This window comes from Anopheles gambiae, chromosome 2, assembly GCF_943734735.2.
Source record: "Anopheles gambiae chromosome 2, idAnoGambNW_F1_1, whole genome shotgun sequence".
NCBI classification, from domain to species: domain Eukaryota; kingdom Metazoa; phylum Arthropoda; class Insecta; order Diptera; family Culicidae; genus Anopheles; species Anopheles gambiae.
Genome location: NC_064601.1, coordinates 54,020,967 through 54,034,765, shown reverse-complemented (window position 1 = coordinate 54,034,765; position 13,799 = coordinate 54,020,967). Strand labels below are relative to the sequence as shown.

At 43.5% G+C, this 13,799-nt stretch overlaps 2 protein-coding genes across 13 annotated transcripts; both read left to right on the top strand.

The window, feature by feature from the left end:
• Positions 1-92: 92 nt before the first annotated feature.
• Positions 93-5,972, top strand: LOC1274545 (RNA pseudouridylate synthase domain-containing protein 1). 2 transcript variants are annotated; one of them, XM_061641511.1, is made up of 5 exons: positions 93-237; positions 763-1,053; positions 1,123-1,366; positions 1,437-5,751; positions 5,822-5,972. In XM_061641511.1, the coding sequence occupies exons 2-4, from the start codon at positions 817-819 to the stop codon at positions 1,856-1,858; spliced, it is 903 nt and encodes a 300-aa protein (XP_061497495.1). In that variant the 5' UTR covers positions 93-237; positions 763-816; the 3' UTR covers positions 1,859-5,751; positions 5,822-5,972. The 2 variants fall into 2 exon arrangements, with proteins under 2 accessions (XP_061497495.1, XP_061497494.1); XM_061641510.1 differs by having other exon boundaries at positions 97-670.
• A 466-nt stretch (positions 5,973-6,438) lies between these two features.
• LOC1274543 (phosphoglycerate mutase 2) lies at positions 6,439-12,885 on the top strand. 11 transcript variants are annotated; one of them, XM_061641517.1, is made up of 4 exons: positions 6,439-7,405; positions 9,952-10,293; positions 11,075-11,572; positions 11,883-12,885. In XM_061641517.1, the coding sequence occupies exons 2-4, from the start codon at positions 10,188-10,190 to the stop codon at positions 12,035-12,037; spliced, it is 759 nt and encodes a 252-aa protein (XP_061497501.1). In that variant the 5' UTR covers positions 6,439-7,405; positions 9,952-10,187; the 3' UTR covers positions 12,038-12,885. The 11 variants fall into 11 exon arrangements, with proteins under 11 accessions (XP_061497501.1, XP_061497502.1, XP_061497496.1 ...); XM_061641518.1 differs by having other exon boundaries at positions 6,874-7,082; XM_061641512.1 differs by having other exon boundaries at positions 6,874-7,082; positions 11,874-12,885.
• Positions 12,886-13,799: the final 914 nt, after the last annotated feature.

Here is a 13,799-nt window from a genome sequence, read left to right as displayed (position 1 = left end):
AACACAGATAAATCGGTGTTTCTGGTCACTCTGGCCCCAAGTAGCATATTTACTGCGTGAAGAAGAAATGACATTTTTATCTGACAGCACTGACAGCAACATCAAAAGAAAACCAAAAATAGAAAAAAACACACAATTCGACAATTTTGAGTTCTGCAAGGTCCTGAAATTTTTAACTATTTCGTGGATTTGGTGTATTTTGGGCAATTTTGCCAGCAATTTTGGTGCCTGGTGCAGGTGTGTGCCGTGCCGTGAAGAAAGTGTGTCGTGGACAAACGGGAAGAAAGCTCCCTTCGCCGAAAGGGTTTAGCACCACAACAGCAACACTGTTGTTGCACAAATGAGGCATATAAAAAATCGCTAATGGAGTAGAAAAGTGTCGACAAAACAAAGCGCATTCCGTTCTTTCCACTGCACACAGGAGAATCTTGGTGTCCTGGTGCGATTTAAATTCTTCCGCCAAGTGCCAGAATCTTTCGTACTCGCGGAACACACAGCGCACAGTGTCATAGGAGCACACCGACCAGCAGGAGCCATCGGGAGGCTGATGTACGAATGAGGTCCTTGAAGGCTTCAAGCGCTGTGATGCTGCTTGAATTAATAACGAGCAGCTAGAGCAGCCTTCTTCCAAGATAGTCGGTCTCATCGATCTCGCTTGTTCCGTATTGTTGTACGCCTCAAACGTCTAGTGTATTGAACGATTGCGTATATCCTGTAGCTTCTACCTAACAGGCAATCTCTCTTCTATAACCCGCTGATCAGCCTGCTCCCGAAGTGCATCGGGGTGCCGTGACCGGATTATACGCATTCCTCAGAATGATAGATGAAATCGTAGACCGCATCGTTCAGTTCTTTTCCACTGGACTGGTGGAAAAAATCATCAAAGCTTTCCTAGTCCTATGCGATCGGTTTGTGAATTTCATCCTTTCCCTATGCGAGGGAAACAATTACAAGAAAAAGGACGAAACGGTCGATGTGCTGTATACTAGTGGCAACTTTTTGGTCATCAACAAGAAGCACGATTTACTGATAAACTCAAATGACACAAAAAAGGTGGTTTGTTTACTTCTATCCTATGAGCCACGGCACTGTAGTACTTAATGTAATCGTTTCTAATTGCAGAAAACTGTGCAAACAATAATGCGGAAACAATTTCCCGAATACGTGCAGGATAATCTCACCCATGACTTTTACTTCGCTCATCGGCTTGACTTTGCCACCAGTGGAATACTGTGCATTCCGCTGAACAAAAATGCTTGCAAAGAAGTGTGCCAGGTGTTCGAGGAGCAGCGCGCCAGGAAGTACTATCTAGCGTTGCTCCGCGGGCATACCGATTTTGACGAGGAAGTAATCGACATCGCGATAGGTAAAACCGCTATCGTGTTTCATCCATTGCTTTTCCGCGCTCTAATGTAACGTATTTTACGATCCCACAGGCGAAGATGTGCGGTTCAAGGATACAAGCAAAAAAATGTGCACCATCCTGGAGGATGAACTATGCCAAAATCCACGACGTAGTATAACGAAAGTGCTGGTGCTGGATAGAGGCTACTACAACGGGAAGCCGGTCACCAAAGTGCTTTTACGGCCAATCACCGGTCGCCGGCATCAGTTACGGCTACACTGCTCGCAGATCGGCCACGTGATCGTAGGAGACTACACGTACAGCTTGAAAATCGACACGTCGCCGCCACGCATGTTTCTGCACGCGTTTCGCCTCGTGCTACCGAACACAATCGAAAATCTCGATATTCAGACGGACGATCCGTTCACGGAGAAAGCGCTCAAGTACAAGTGGAAAGTGGTGGAGCAGGTGAACAGCATTGCGAACGCGTTCGACATCATCGACTCATTTTAACATTTGTGGGAACCATGTAGAATATACTTTTGTAGATCGCGTTCGTTCACGTTTAGGTTGGACCATTTCCGGCGCCGGCTGAATGTAAATATTCGATCCTTTTCTCGAATTTACTCACTCTAGACCAACTGTTATTGCGATTGATTGGGATTAGATCTGAACCGGCCATTAATATTACACCCGTGGCATACACGCCGGACGATGGGGCAAGCTTTTGTTTTGACAAACCATTTTGTTGTATGCGATCGTTGACCTTGAGTCATTCGGCTAAAGCTTAATATCCATGGAGAAACTCCATTCGTGAGTCATTCGATTAAGAAAATGTATCTGTTTATATGCAATACGGTGCCGTAATGTGATGATGATTCTAATTGCAGCGACAGCGGATAGGCAACAGATTAAACAAATCATTATGTTCATTGTGTTCGATCGTCGTATAAAAAGAGTTACAAATGAATTGCAACAGAATGCAATCCAATCGTAATATGCTCTACAGGATAAGGAAACAGTTATGCTAGTCAACACAACCCAAACCAAACGTTAGTCTAGAACACGTAATTAAGCAATCGTGAAACATTCCAATGTTTCGGTTTGTTTTTCTTCCTTTACTGTCACGCTAATCTTCTGAATCATAATGTTAAAATGGGCAGAATTCGCGTCACAGTGTTAATCGAGGGCAAAAAAGGCGCAGCAAAAACAATTCCGTTACATCTACAAGCTAAAGCAGTTTTCGTTTCTAAAAGCATTCACATAGTTTTATTGTTTTCTAGCGTTGTATTTGCGATATGAAACTGCAAACCCTCGAAGGTAGATCAACACAAGATTATTATTTGCCATCGATCGATTCAAACACGATTTATGAAACAGAGGAAGAACATTAGATAGCAATTTACTATTGAAATGATGTCGTTTTTCCTCACCCGAGGTTACGTACTTTACAACAGATAAAATAGGGAAATAATAGAAAATTAAGCAAATAGGTGCGATTAACAGCAAACGACGACCATAGACATATTCTACCGCAAAGCGATATTAGCGCGCAAAAGCAAAAGCCCCGTGTTGCACATTCCGTTAAGGTAAGATGCAAAAAATTAGCTTCTATTCATGCTAGAAGATACTAATGTTCCGCTTACGATTACTAACATTTTCTCTTAATATTAGATATTGCCATACTACGATTAGGTATGATTTTGTTCAGTCCAAGTGATCTTCAATTTACAGTTCGACAAATTACTTTTGACTGAATTATTTTACACAATATTGTTTTACATTAGTAAACACTTATCCAAGCGATTAGATGGTTATTTAGTTTGCATTTTTAATTGCCACATTGAATGTTATAAACCATTTACCGCCATACACGTTGTGCACAAGTTAACTGCAGTTAAAACTATTTTACTGCGATTTGGTTGAATAGTTTTGCTTAATGCACCTGTTATTACGATTGCAGACGAGGTGGATACACTGTACAGGGTTAGTGAGACATACAGGCAAACAATGTTGTAATGAGGCTTTCCGGAGAAGGATACATTTTGCATTCTTAATAGTATAACAAGCGTGTCGTCGGCCGGCGATAGGGAATAGTCTAGCGAACGTTTCACACACACAAAAATCGAAAACAATATCAACATGCATAGACAAACCAAGAACACAATTTGCCACGTACTTAAACATTTTGTACCTTTATCTAAACTCTGCGGATATTGCACTACTCCTTTTTGCCCTTTCATCCCCGAGGTCCGCGACTATTCAAACAATCGTAGAAGAAAAAAAAATCAACATCCAAATCCCTAATCCTCCCCCCGCGCCCTCCTTTCCCACCTTTCCCAATCTTTCCGCCAGTCAATGAAACCTAGTCAGCTTTGTTAAACTCTCTAAACTATCGAAGGCGATTGCAGAAGTGGATAAAGTTTTCAAATCTTACCTTAAAACATACCAATCGCGTACGACATTGAGCCAAAGTGGCTTCTCCGTATTATGGGAACCTTTAACAGAAGAACTCAAGACACGCACCGAATACCGAGAATGGTCGATACAAAATTATGCAGTGTATTTTGCTTGAACGTTAAACTAGATCGTACGTACTATAGGATCCTTAACGATCGTAACATGTTATTTGATTGTGTTTTGTACTTGATCGTCAACTTTTGTTCAAAAACATACTGCTCGACTAGTTCAGGCTATGATGAATAGGTGATGAATAGGTTAAACGAACGTTGAATAATAATTCGCACATTTATAGCTGAGATGATGAAACGATTCAAAAAACGATCAGAACAATCAAATAGAAGGCGTGCGTTCAGTCAGAAGTGTGGCGCACCACATGATAGAATATCGAATGAACATCCTGTCCGAGCTGGAAGACGATGAGCTAGCTGTATTTTGTGAGAAGAACTGCTGCTGCATTAAAAGATTCGAGTTTTGGAAGAACGACGAATGATACAAATACTACCGAGTGCGGAGGATGATGTTTGTGATATCCCTTTGACTAAGTGGTGACCGGAGCAGCATTGTTCGCATTGTTTTTCCATCACTGCCATGTTACACTTAACATAAACCTCCGGAGCTAACAGTGAATAAGCGTGCGCAGCTCGTAAACGCTAGTGTCGTATCTAACGATCCTCAATGAATATCTTTGTTTAATCTAATCAATGCAAACTCAGGAAGCAGTCAGTGGCGCAAACAGTCTGTTACCTAGGTCTATACGATCCATAACCGTACGTACCCGATCACCACACTTGCACGTAACGAATTCTCCAGTGATCACCGAGTTATACAATAGTATGCAAACGTGTATTTACCGATCAGCTCAAACGATCAGCCATTCCGCATGAGTTTGAAATACCAACACACATCTCCATAGCAAGGTGGTATTGGGCCGCGCAAAGAATCCGTTACACAATTCACAAGACCACAGGATAAGCCGACAGGACTCATATACTCGGTACAATTTAGAGAATTAAGAGCACATCAAAGGTGCAACGGCAGTATCGACTAGTAGCGCTAACAATTATTGTACTTCGTCGCAGCCTGTTCAAAGATTCTCATCTTTGGCGAATCTGCGAAAAACGATGTAATAAATCGCGAAAATGCAGAACCAAATTCATACACGCAGCCGAAACGAGCCTAAGTTAGCGAGGGAAAAGACCTTACACAAGGCAAACGGATCTTTGCGCCATAAAGACATTGATCGACTGTTTTCGTTCTTTAATTGTTGACTAGTAAGAAACTACAGAACCTATTACAAACAAACAAACAACTCACACACGCTAAACTCGATTGCAAATTCATTATAGGAAACAAGCAGATATTTAAATGAGACAAATAGAGCACATACGCTCGTACGGAGAGCTGTTAAGATGTAAGAAATGGCGATTATATACATAGCAAAACAAACAAAAAAAACACCGAAAGAACCAAGAACAAAAATCGAATCCAGATTTTTTCTTAAACCTAGAACATACGTCGAGGAAGTAAATCAAGCCAGATAAGAAGGAAAAAGACGACAATTTATGTACGTACATTAAATAATTTCTTTTGAAAAGAAATAAAAACGCTTTTTGAAATCGATCCAAATACTAACAGCGAAGGTTTTACTGTATACCAGATGATTGCTAGACTTTACAACCGAAGCTTTTAAATTCCGCCAAAGATGATAAACTCTGCTAATTCGTCGAATATGATTGGGAAAAATTTACCTTCCGATTTTGGGGTGGATGTGCACTTTGAAACTGATAAAATTTGAATTTCCTACGTATCGGCCAAGGTTAATAGCTGAATGTTAGCCAGCTGTCAAAGTTCGGTGGAACATTGTCAAACTTCGGCTATTTATGACATTTCATCCGGGCTGTTCCGAACCCGAATAAGCGAGGTTCTATTGTTCTTTCGTGTTGGTAAGAAAACATTGGCTGCTGCTCTTCAAGCATTTTCATTGAATTTTGCACGTTCTTGCTGCTCTTTCAGTCTACGATCCAACAGTTTGCACTCCAATTTGACGAAAATGATTGCTAACGCCGCCGTACCGCGATTGGCCACCGCCGCCGCCCAGGCCCTGCAGCGCCGTACGTACTTCTCCGTGTCGAGCAGCCTGCCCCAGGTTCGCGTATCCCTCGCGGTAAGTGTTTCGCAACAACAGGCAAAGGAATCGTCTCAGACCTACCTGCCGGGACGGGACGTAAGTTCTCTGAAAAGTTGGTTGACTTGCCAGGAACATACTGTTGAACAATTACAAAAGTGCACGTGAAGAAGATCTATCTGACTGCGTTTCGTTTTTTTTTGTTTTTCTTCCTTTACATTACGTAATAACTGTTTCTTTCGTTTGCAGGAAAAAACCGTCCATGGCCTGGCCATCTTCGGTGGAGTGATTGCCTACCCGATCTGGGTCATTGCTCACGTCCGTGAGTACAAGGGAGGCAACTAAATGCTGCGCGATGGAACATTCTAGTGATACACTGTAATCCCGTCGATCCGCAAGGAATTCATCAATGCCATTGTGTCCCTCGTGATGCTGGTGAAACGGCCGCTGTCAAAACCTGGTCTCTGTATGAATAAAAGCATGAATTATTGTGGATCATAACAAGTGCGAGTGTTTTTTTCTCCTTCCGGTGAAGGATGCCGAAGTGATGGTGAAAAAAAGTACGTAAAGGATTGCTATGATGGGAGATGGATGTTGATTTGAAGAGTTGTGCTAGCGTACAACACAAATACAATTCAGAGTTGAGTTCAATTTGCAGCACCATTGAGACAGTTCACCATTTCAGGAAAATATCGTAGCAGGACTGGTGCAACATTTTGAAATCCCTTTTTAAGAAACATTCAAAATAGTTTGTTCACTAAACAGTCAGTAGAATTGCTTGAAGTAATTTTTAACGATAACAAATCACGTTCCTGCTGACATATTGCAGCAAATATGGCAAATGTATCATCAATTGCAATAACGAATATGGACGAGCAGCTTACCATTGTGCGACTAACGCCCGTGCTGGCACCACTGCGGCTAGGTATGTCACTAACACATACGAGCGCTATGATTAAATGGTTGTGTTTATTTACATTCGCTTGATTAGCTGTGTTTTGTTATGGGTGGACCACGGTGCTCGGGACGAAATATCGGTTCCTTTACTGTGTCGTGATCATTCCGTCTCGTAGTACCTGTCGGAGGTGCTTGTACTTTTAACAATCAGTGTACCTCCTTCTATTCATCGGCGAAAACGGTCGGCAAAGGGTAAGTCTGGCGCGAGTAGAAAGAACCATACTGTAGAACTGCTTCTCTTGTTCAATTGTGCACGTTGCATTCGGAGCGTGTCGTGTGGATTCCACGTCTTTCGGAGTTTGGTGCATGGTTATTTGAATTCAAATTATTGTCCTCGCCAGTCGTAAAGTGAACTCACTTGTGTGCAGTAGCCAAGCAGTGTGACGACTTGTTTCTGCGCTTTGTTCCGTTGTAATTCGATGATCCCCAAATGACCTTGAGTGGATACGGTGGGTCCACGTTTGATCGCTGTTGAATTGGTTTCGAATCTACCCTCCTACGATCCATCCATCCCGGTGAGTTATCGTATGAATAGAAACCGTCCTATGCTATGGTAACCTTGTGGCAGGTTAGCCGAGTCTACGAGTTCTTTGAACCTCCAGCTCATGGCAAACCTCTTCAAAGTACGCGTTTGATACAAAAACGTTGATATTCACCGGTTTGTTGCTTCTATTCTATTTTCCTGCAACGGTGGTCAGTGGTGTATGAAGGCTTAAAATAAGACTCGCCGATACGGCAGACAAATGGCGAGGCAAGGTGCGGAGCAGTAACTGAAGACTTCGCGTATCACTTTTAATATGTTGCGCATACGCAATACGCTGGTGCGAAATTCCACTGGCGATTGGTTGGGATCGAAAAGGGGAACGATAATCAAATTAAACGTTACTATTATAGCTCACATGGGTTAGATACGATGAATGTATTGCAAGCAGATCAAAGTAACGAGTCACATACATTTGAAAGGCCCGTGTATTATTGTATTGCTTGGTCAACGTACTGAAACAAACATATGGAACTTAAGGGCTGGCATGCATTCAAACGTTCAAGGTCTCTCTTGGAAAACTGGTCCATAGCGCGACGCTTGTTTTGTTTGTACTTGTTGTTTTTTGTTATTGTTGTACTCCGGCTTATGCCGGCATGATTTGCTTTCATCGAAGCTGAGGTACTTTGCTGTTGGAAGCACGTGTGCGAGGAGCCAGGTAGAAACGAAGCTCGCTCGCTCGCGCTATATTTCAAGCTGACACGTCCACAACGTATCGAAATTGCGCAACGAAAAAACAACTCGCTGGATCTGGCGGGAATCTGTATGGTGTGAGTGTAGGCCCTTAAAGCAGGAGAAGACCCCCTTCCGCAAAACGGAGCATGAAGGATGGATAAACAAATTACCGATGTAGAGAATGTGGACCACGTTTTCATACATGGTGGCGTACGGGTAGCTGTATTTCATTCATCAACGGAACGATGATGAAGTCGCAAGGCGAATGATGGAGTATGAATGGAATTCTTGAGCAGTTGGTGGGAGGGGTGAAAGGGTAAACGGGACGGGAGGGAAGAGAATGCAGAGCCGGTTTTTGTTGCTTTTTTTTTGTCTGTACGCCTTTGGTTTAGTTCATTGTATCTCTCTCTGTTTCTCTGTTTCGTCTTCTGTGCGTTTGTTACCTACCTTTAGAGTATTTGTTTTGTCGCATTCCATATGTACATCGAGCTTGCTGCTTTTCGTGATCATGCATAGGGAGAGGATGGAGTTAAACAAAACTACGGAAATGGAAGTGGCTCTAGCAATTGCGCGACCCCACTAACCGCTCTGTCGTTAAATGTTGCTCAGGAATGTTTTTTAACAGCTAGGTGATAAGAAAATAATATCAGTTCTAATCACCTGAAAATCCTGATGAGAAGAGTGTTCTTAAAATAGTCCTACAAATAAAAAAAAAACTACTTCCATGTTTTATATAAAGTGTCAAATTTTACGAGACTTTCGTTACTTACCTTGAATGCGTTTTAAATGATAAAATCGTGTAAATGTATTTGCGTACTTTGGAGTGCAAGACAAACCACGTGGTTGTCGTGGCGTACTTTGGAGTGCAAGGCAAATCACGATAATGATATGCAATGGTAACTTGATTGTTGATGATTGTAAAAAAATAAATAATTGAATTTGTGATTAGTCCCATTAGCTGTCCCATGGCATGCTATGAGTCCTATCACTCTTGTTCCAAAAATAATAATAATAGACGGACGCGGAGGCACACTGGTCGGAGCTTCAACCTTACACGTATCGTTCAGCTTCTTTCGGAGCAACTCCGACAAAGTGTAAACAAGACTCTAGTAGAATATGTGAAGCGCGCCCGTGACAAGGGTGTGCGCGTACGAGTTCTTCTCCCACCGTTTGGACGAAAGGCGTCTGGCTTATCAGGAGCAGCAATGGTCGTTTGCTAAAGCAAGGCCTGGTTCGTATACGGTGCGCGCTCTTGGTTGCTCGCATCGGACCGATCGGGCACGGTAGTTGAACCGTTGATTCCCCCCGTGTTGTTCGGTAGCGCTCTCTCAAGGCCGCGGCTACACGGTCCGTTCAAATGGAATCTGTTCGACAATGGTGTGCGAGCTGCATGCGGGCTCTGTGTGTAAGCGGCATCGTGGACGTCGTCGTCATCATCATCATCATCGTCATCATCGTCTTCATCGTCGTCATCGTTCAGCATCGCCAGGTCAACACACATGCATCGGCTATCGGCTGCATCGGTATATCCATAGCATACTACGACGCAGCATTCCACAGCACGATCGACCATGGTAGCGCACGATCGGTTCGCATCGAATTCGAAGACACCGTCAGTTCGCTCGGAGCCCTTTTCAGCCACGACACGTGGTGGTGTGGCAAGTTGCTGCCAGTTTGTTAGAACGCTTGCTTGAAGGAACATTACCGTTTAAGTATTCTTGCCGTGATCGTGTGTACTTTGAGTTGGTTTAGTTTTAACACATTTTTTTGAGTTGTTTAGCAAAGTGTTTGCGTTTGAAGTGTACTTACATTGTTCCTTTCTCGTCTCTTTCTCTATTACCACAGTTAAGGGAACTATGCCCGAGGAGGGCTTTTAGGCATCATCATTCAGTCTTTGACTACGGGAACATACCAAGCACGGTTAACTAAAAAGCTGAACTGCTCAACTGCTGCAGCAGCCTAGACGTCGCAGAATAAACGGAAGCCAACAGCGTCTCAACAGCGGAAGTGACAAGTCTGCGTATTGTGCGTTGAGCGGGGAAAAGTGTGCACCTGAACGTTGCATTCCACGAAATTGCACGATGCATAAAGCAGCGTACAGTGTTACCTTCGTTCGTCACGGCGAAAGCGAATGGAATAAGATGAACCTCTTCTGCGGTTGGCACGACGTCGGTCTCAGTGAGGAAGGTAAAGCCCTGCCCAAAGATATGATGATGTCGTTTTTATTTACAGTATTTTGCTAGTGCATTTTCAACCATCATGCGAACATGCACGAGGTATGTGTGGGTTTTGTCCACCACGTTTGTGTTGGGACGCAGTGTGATCGATCACGAAAGCGCGTTCTATTTTTAGGCGAAAGCCTACAGACGACATCATCAATGCATTTCGTTTGAGCTGGTTCTTGACCGACAGTAACAACAACAACAACAACCGGTTGATTGTCGAATTTTCGCTGCTCTGTTATTTTGATCATCATCCGCTTTGGCGGTCATTAACAGAGCAAAGTTCAGAGCCCGGATGTCCGAAAGCTTTTACGTGTCGTTACTATGCACACAGCGGAAGTGTGCAGCGTGTGGTTTGTTGACATTTGAGTGTGCCTAACCATAGGAGAACTAGGTTGACATTGTACACATTTGTTATAGTTCAATAGAAATGCGATGGAACGAGCGTGTGTCGTAACTAGCAGGGAACATGAACATCTTTTGTTCAAATTCACCACGCTACCACGGAGGCTTTGTGAAGAAGTGTGCATTGATTTGGCTTTAGAATATGAGCGTCAGAGTATCAACTGAGCAAAGGTGAAACTATGTGATAATGAGAATGGGTCAACTCGCTTATCTCGCATAAAGAGAATCAATGTAGCCATCACTGTCGACGAGACCCAACGAAAGAGAACCCAAGTGTAGAGTAGTGGCCTTGCGAAGATAACAGCACTAACGCCACCATTTCCGTCCATATGTTTCCGCAGGTGAATGGGACGCGTTGGAAGTGTCGGCAGCAGCACTGAAGCGGGAAAACATGCGTTACGACATCGCGTTCACTTCCTGTCTGCGCCGAGCTAACCAAACTCTGGACATTATTCTAAAGGAGCTCAATCTCACCGACATTCCTGTGAGGCAGCTGTGGCGCCTAAACGAACGACACTACGGTGCTCTGACCGGGTTTAACAAGCGCCAGATGGCCGACATCTACGGCGAAGAGCAGGTACAGGTGTGGCGGCGCAGCTTCAACGTCCCACCACCAGCCATCGAACCAACCAACCCGTATTATCACGCGATCAAGAACAATCCTCGACTGCGGCACATTAGCGAGCAGGATTTCCCCACGACCGAAACACTCGAAACGACCATGGAGCGAGTCGTGCCGGAGTGGACGGATTCTATCATACCGGAGGTTCGTGGCGGCAAGCGGGTACTGGTTGTGGCCCATGGTACCAGTCTGCGCGGTTTGGTGAAGCACATTCAAGGTAATTGGCATTATTCTACCGAACAAGGTGACTAGAGCGTAAAGCATCGATTCGTCTAGAAGCATGTTGTGGGAGGATTCTATGGGCTGGTGGTGGTGAAAATGGAACTAACCTTTCTCTTTCCAATCGTTGTCTTTTTCTCCCATTTGCATTGACATACTCGCATACACGGGCTGCTCTAATTCTAATTTAAACACATTATCTACTAACTGATGCTGATCATTTCATCGAATATTATTCCCGCGAACCATACACATACCTCGCAAACATACCGCGCTCCCACAATACTTACCATCTAAAGGTATTTCAGACGCGGACATCATGAAGTTCAACCTACCGAACAGTATTCCGTTCATAATAGATTTCGACGAGTCGATGAAGATGGTGGGCGGCATCCGGTTCCTGGCGAACGACGACACCGTGCTGAAGGCCATGGAGAAGGTGGCCTCGATCGGTGGAAAGTAGCAACAGAAGGACTAAGCTTAAAAGTTTCCCCGATATCCCAAGCGTGTAACACACACCCCGCACTGCTCCGATACGTCCGGTGCTACTCTACCTCATACCCAGAAACCTTTTTCTTAGTAGATGCAATGGTTTCTTTTGCTTCTCTTTGGAGGGTTTTGCTAGCAGTGTTAGACAAAACCCTCTCGTTTGTTTGTGTTTTCCTCTCATAATTTTGAACTACTTTTCTGTCACTAGAAAACCAGGTTTCTGAGCGATTTTTTAAATATTAATACGGCATAATGTTATTGTAAAAAAATGAATTTAGAATGTATAGGATGCTTCTTACTGAATGGGGCATGTTATGAGGATGTTGAACTCATACCCACCAAGAACATAATCGACAGCGACCCCCAGTTTGGCACTAGACGCAGGTGAGCACAGCGACCTCGATAGGTGGATCAGGTGAAACAACACCTGTCGGAGATCAGATGTGTACATCGATGGTAGGCTGCAGCCAGGGACTGAGCATCCTGGAGAATAATTGCTAACCGGGCCATGCCACAACGACGTGCTCTTTTGTGAGCACGAGAGGGAGAGAGGAAGCTTCCCGCGTCAATATTGCCTTTTTGAAGCTACTGTATTACTTGTGTGTTGTGGTCGTAGAACCTTAAATTTGGAAAATGCACTACATTTTACATGATTATGTTCCGTTAGATGTAAGAGAATAGTAGCGGGAGGAGTATTATTGTATCGTATTTATAGCGATAGCCTCGTTTGTACAAGATTAATTGTGTACTGGTCCAATACGAGTGTTGGTAGCGCGTATATTCGAGTGTACAAGAACGCAAAATAAACCCTTTGTAAACTAATTGTTCAGATCATGCAACTAGTGAATATTGAGAAAACGAAACTAACAGATGTGAATGAGAAAAACAATACGGCAAAGAAACTTTTCGATATAGACTTCAAATTTGGATGCCAAACTTTTTCGAAATGAAAGATAACACTGCAATATGTACGAAAACGAATGTACTACAGTTGATGTCTTAATTTAGTTTTCACCAGCAATAAGGGCCACTGACTTTATATCCCAACATGTGTTAAAATACGAAAGGATCATTAATCTTGCTATGGGTAAACAATACCCACCAAGCCAGGCCATAAGTCGTGCAGTATCAATTACAAAGGGGTTTGCTGGTCTAGATTAGATTTGAACTGACGACCTGTGGTGTGTTATACATCGATCGACATTACATCATGCAAAAGATTATCAAACAGAGCTGAAGGATTGATTGATGTTGGCAGAAGTGCAATCAACGGCACTCTTCACGCATGCAAACGATTACTTGCTGCTACAAGTGGTTTCAAGAGCCCACTCGTCCAAGGCATGTTGAAGTGCTATTCAAGAGGGTTGATTTTAATTAAACACGTTCAAGCGATGAGACTCGTCGAATTGTGTTCAGTTTAAACTCTGGAAAACATTTATGCTGGCGAGGCCGTGTTTTTAAACACTTTGCCTGTTCTCGAATGGTTGTTATTCGGGGGAACCCATTATACATTACTGCTACGCAACTGCCACGAACTTAATCGACGAGGTCGCCGATGAATGAGGTTCCGTAGATTATCGTTATCGGCCAACACGTGTATTTCACGTTTACCGTTCGCTGTACAACCATGAACAATGTATTATCGTTGAAGCACTTCCGTAAGCATTTGTGTACGTTCGATTGTGATTGTTAGCTACTACAAGCTGATAACAGCCGTGAAAGACGAACAACCCCAT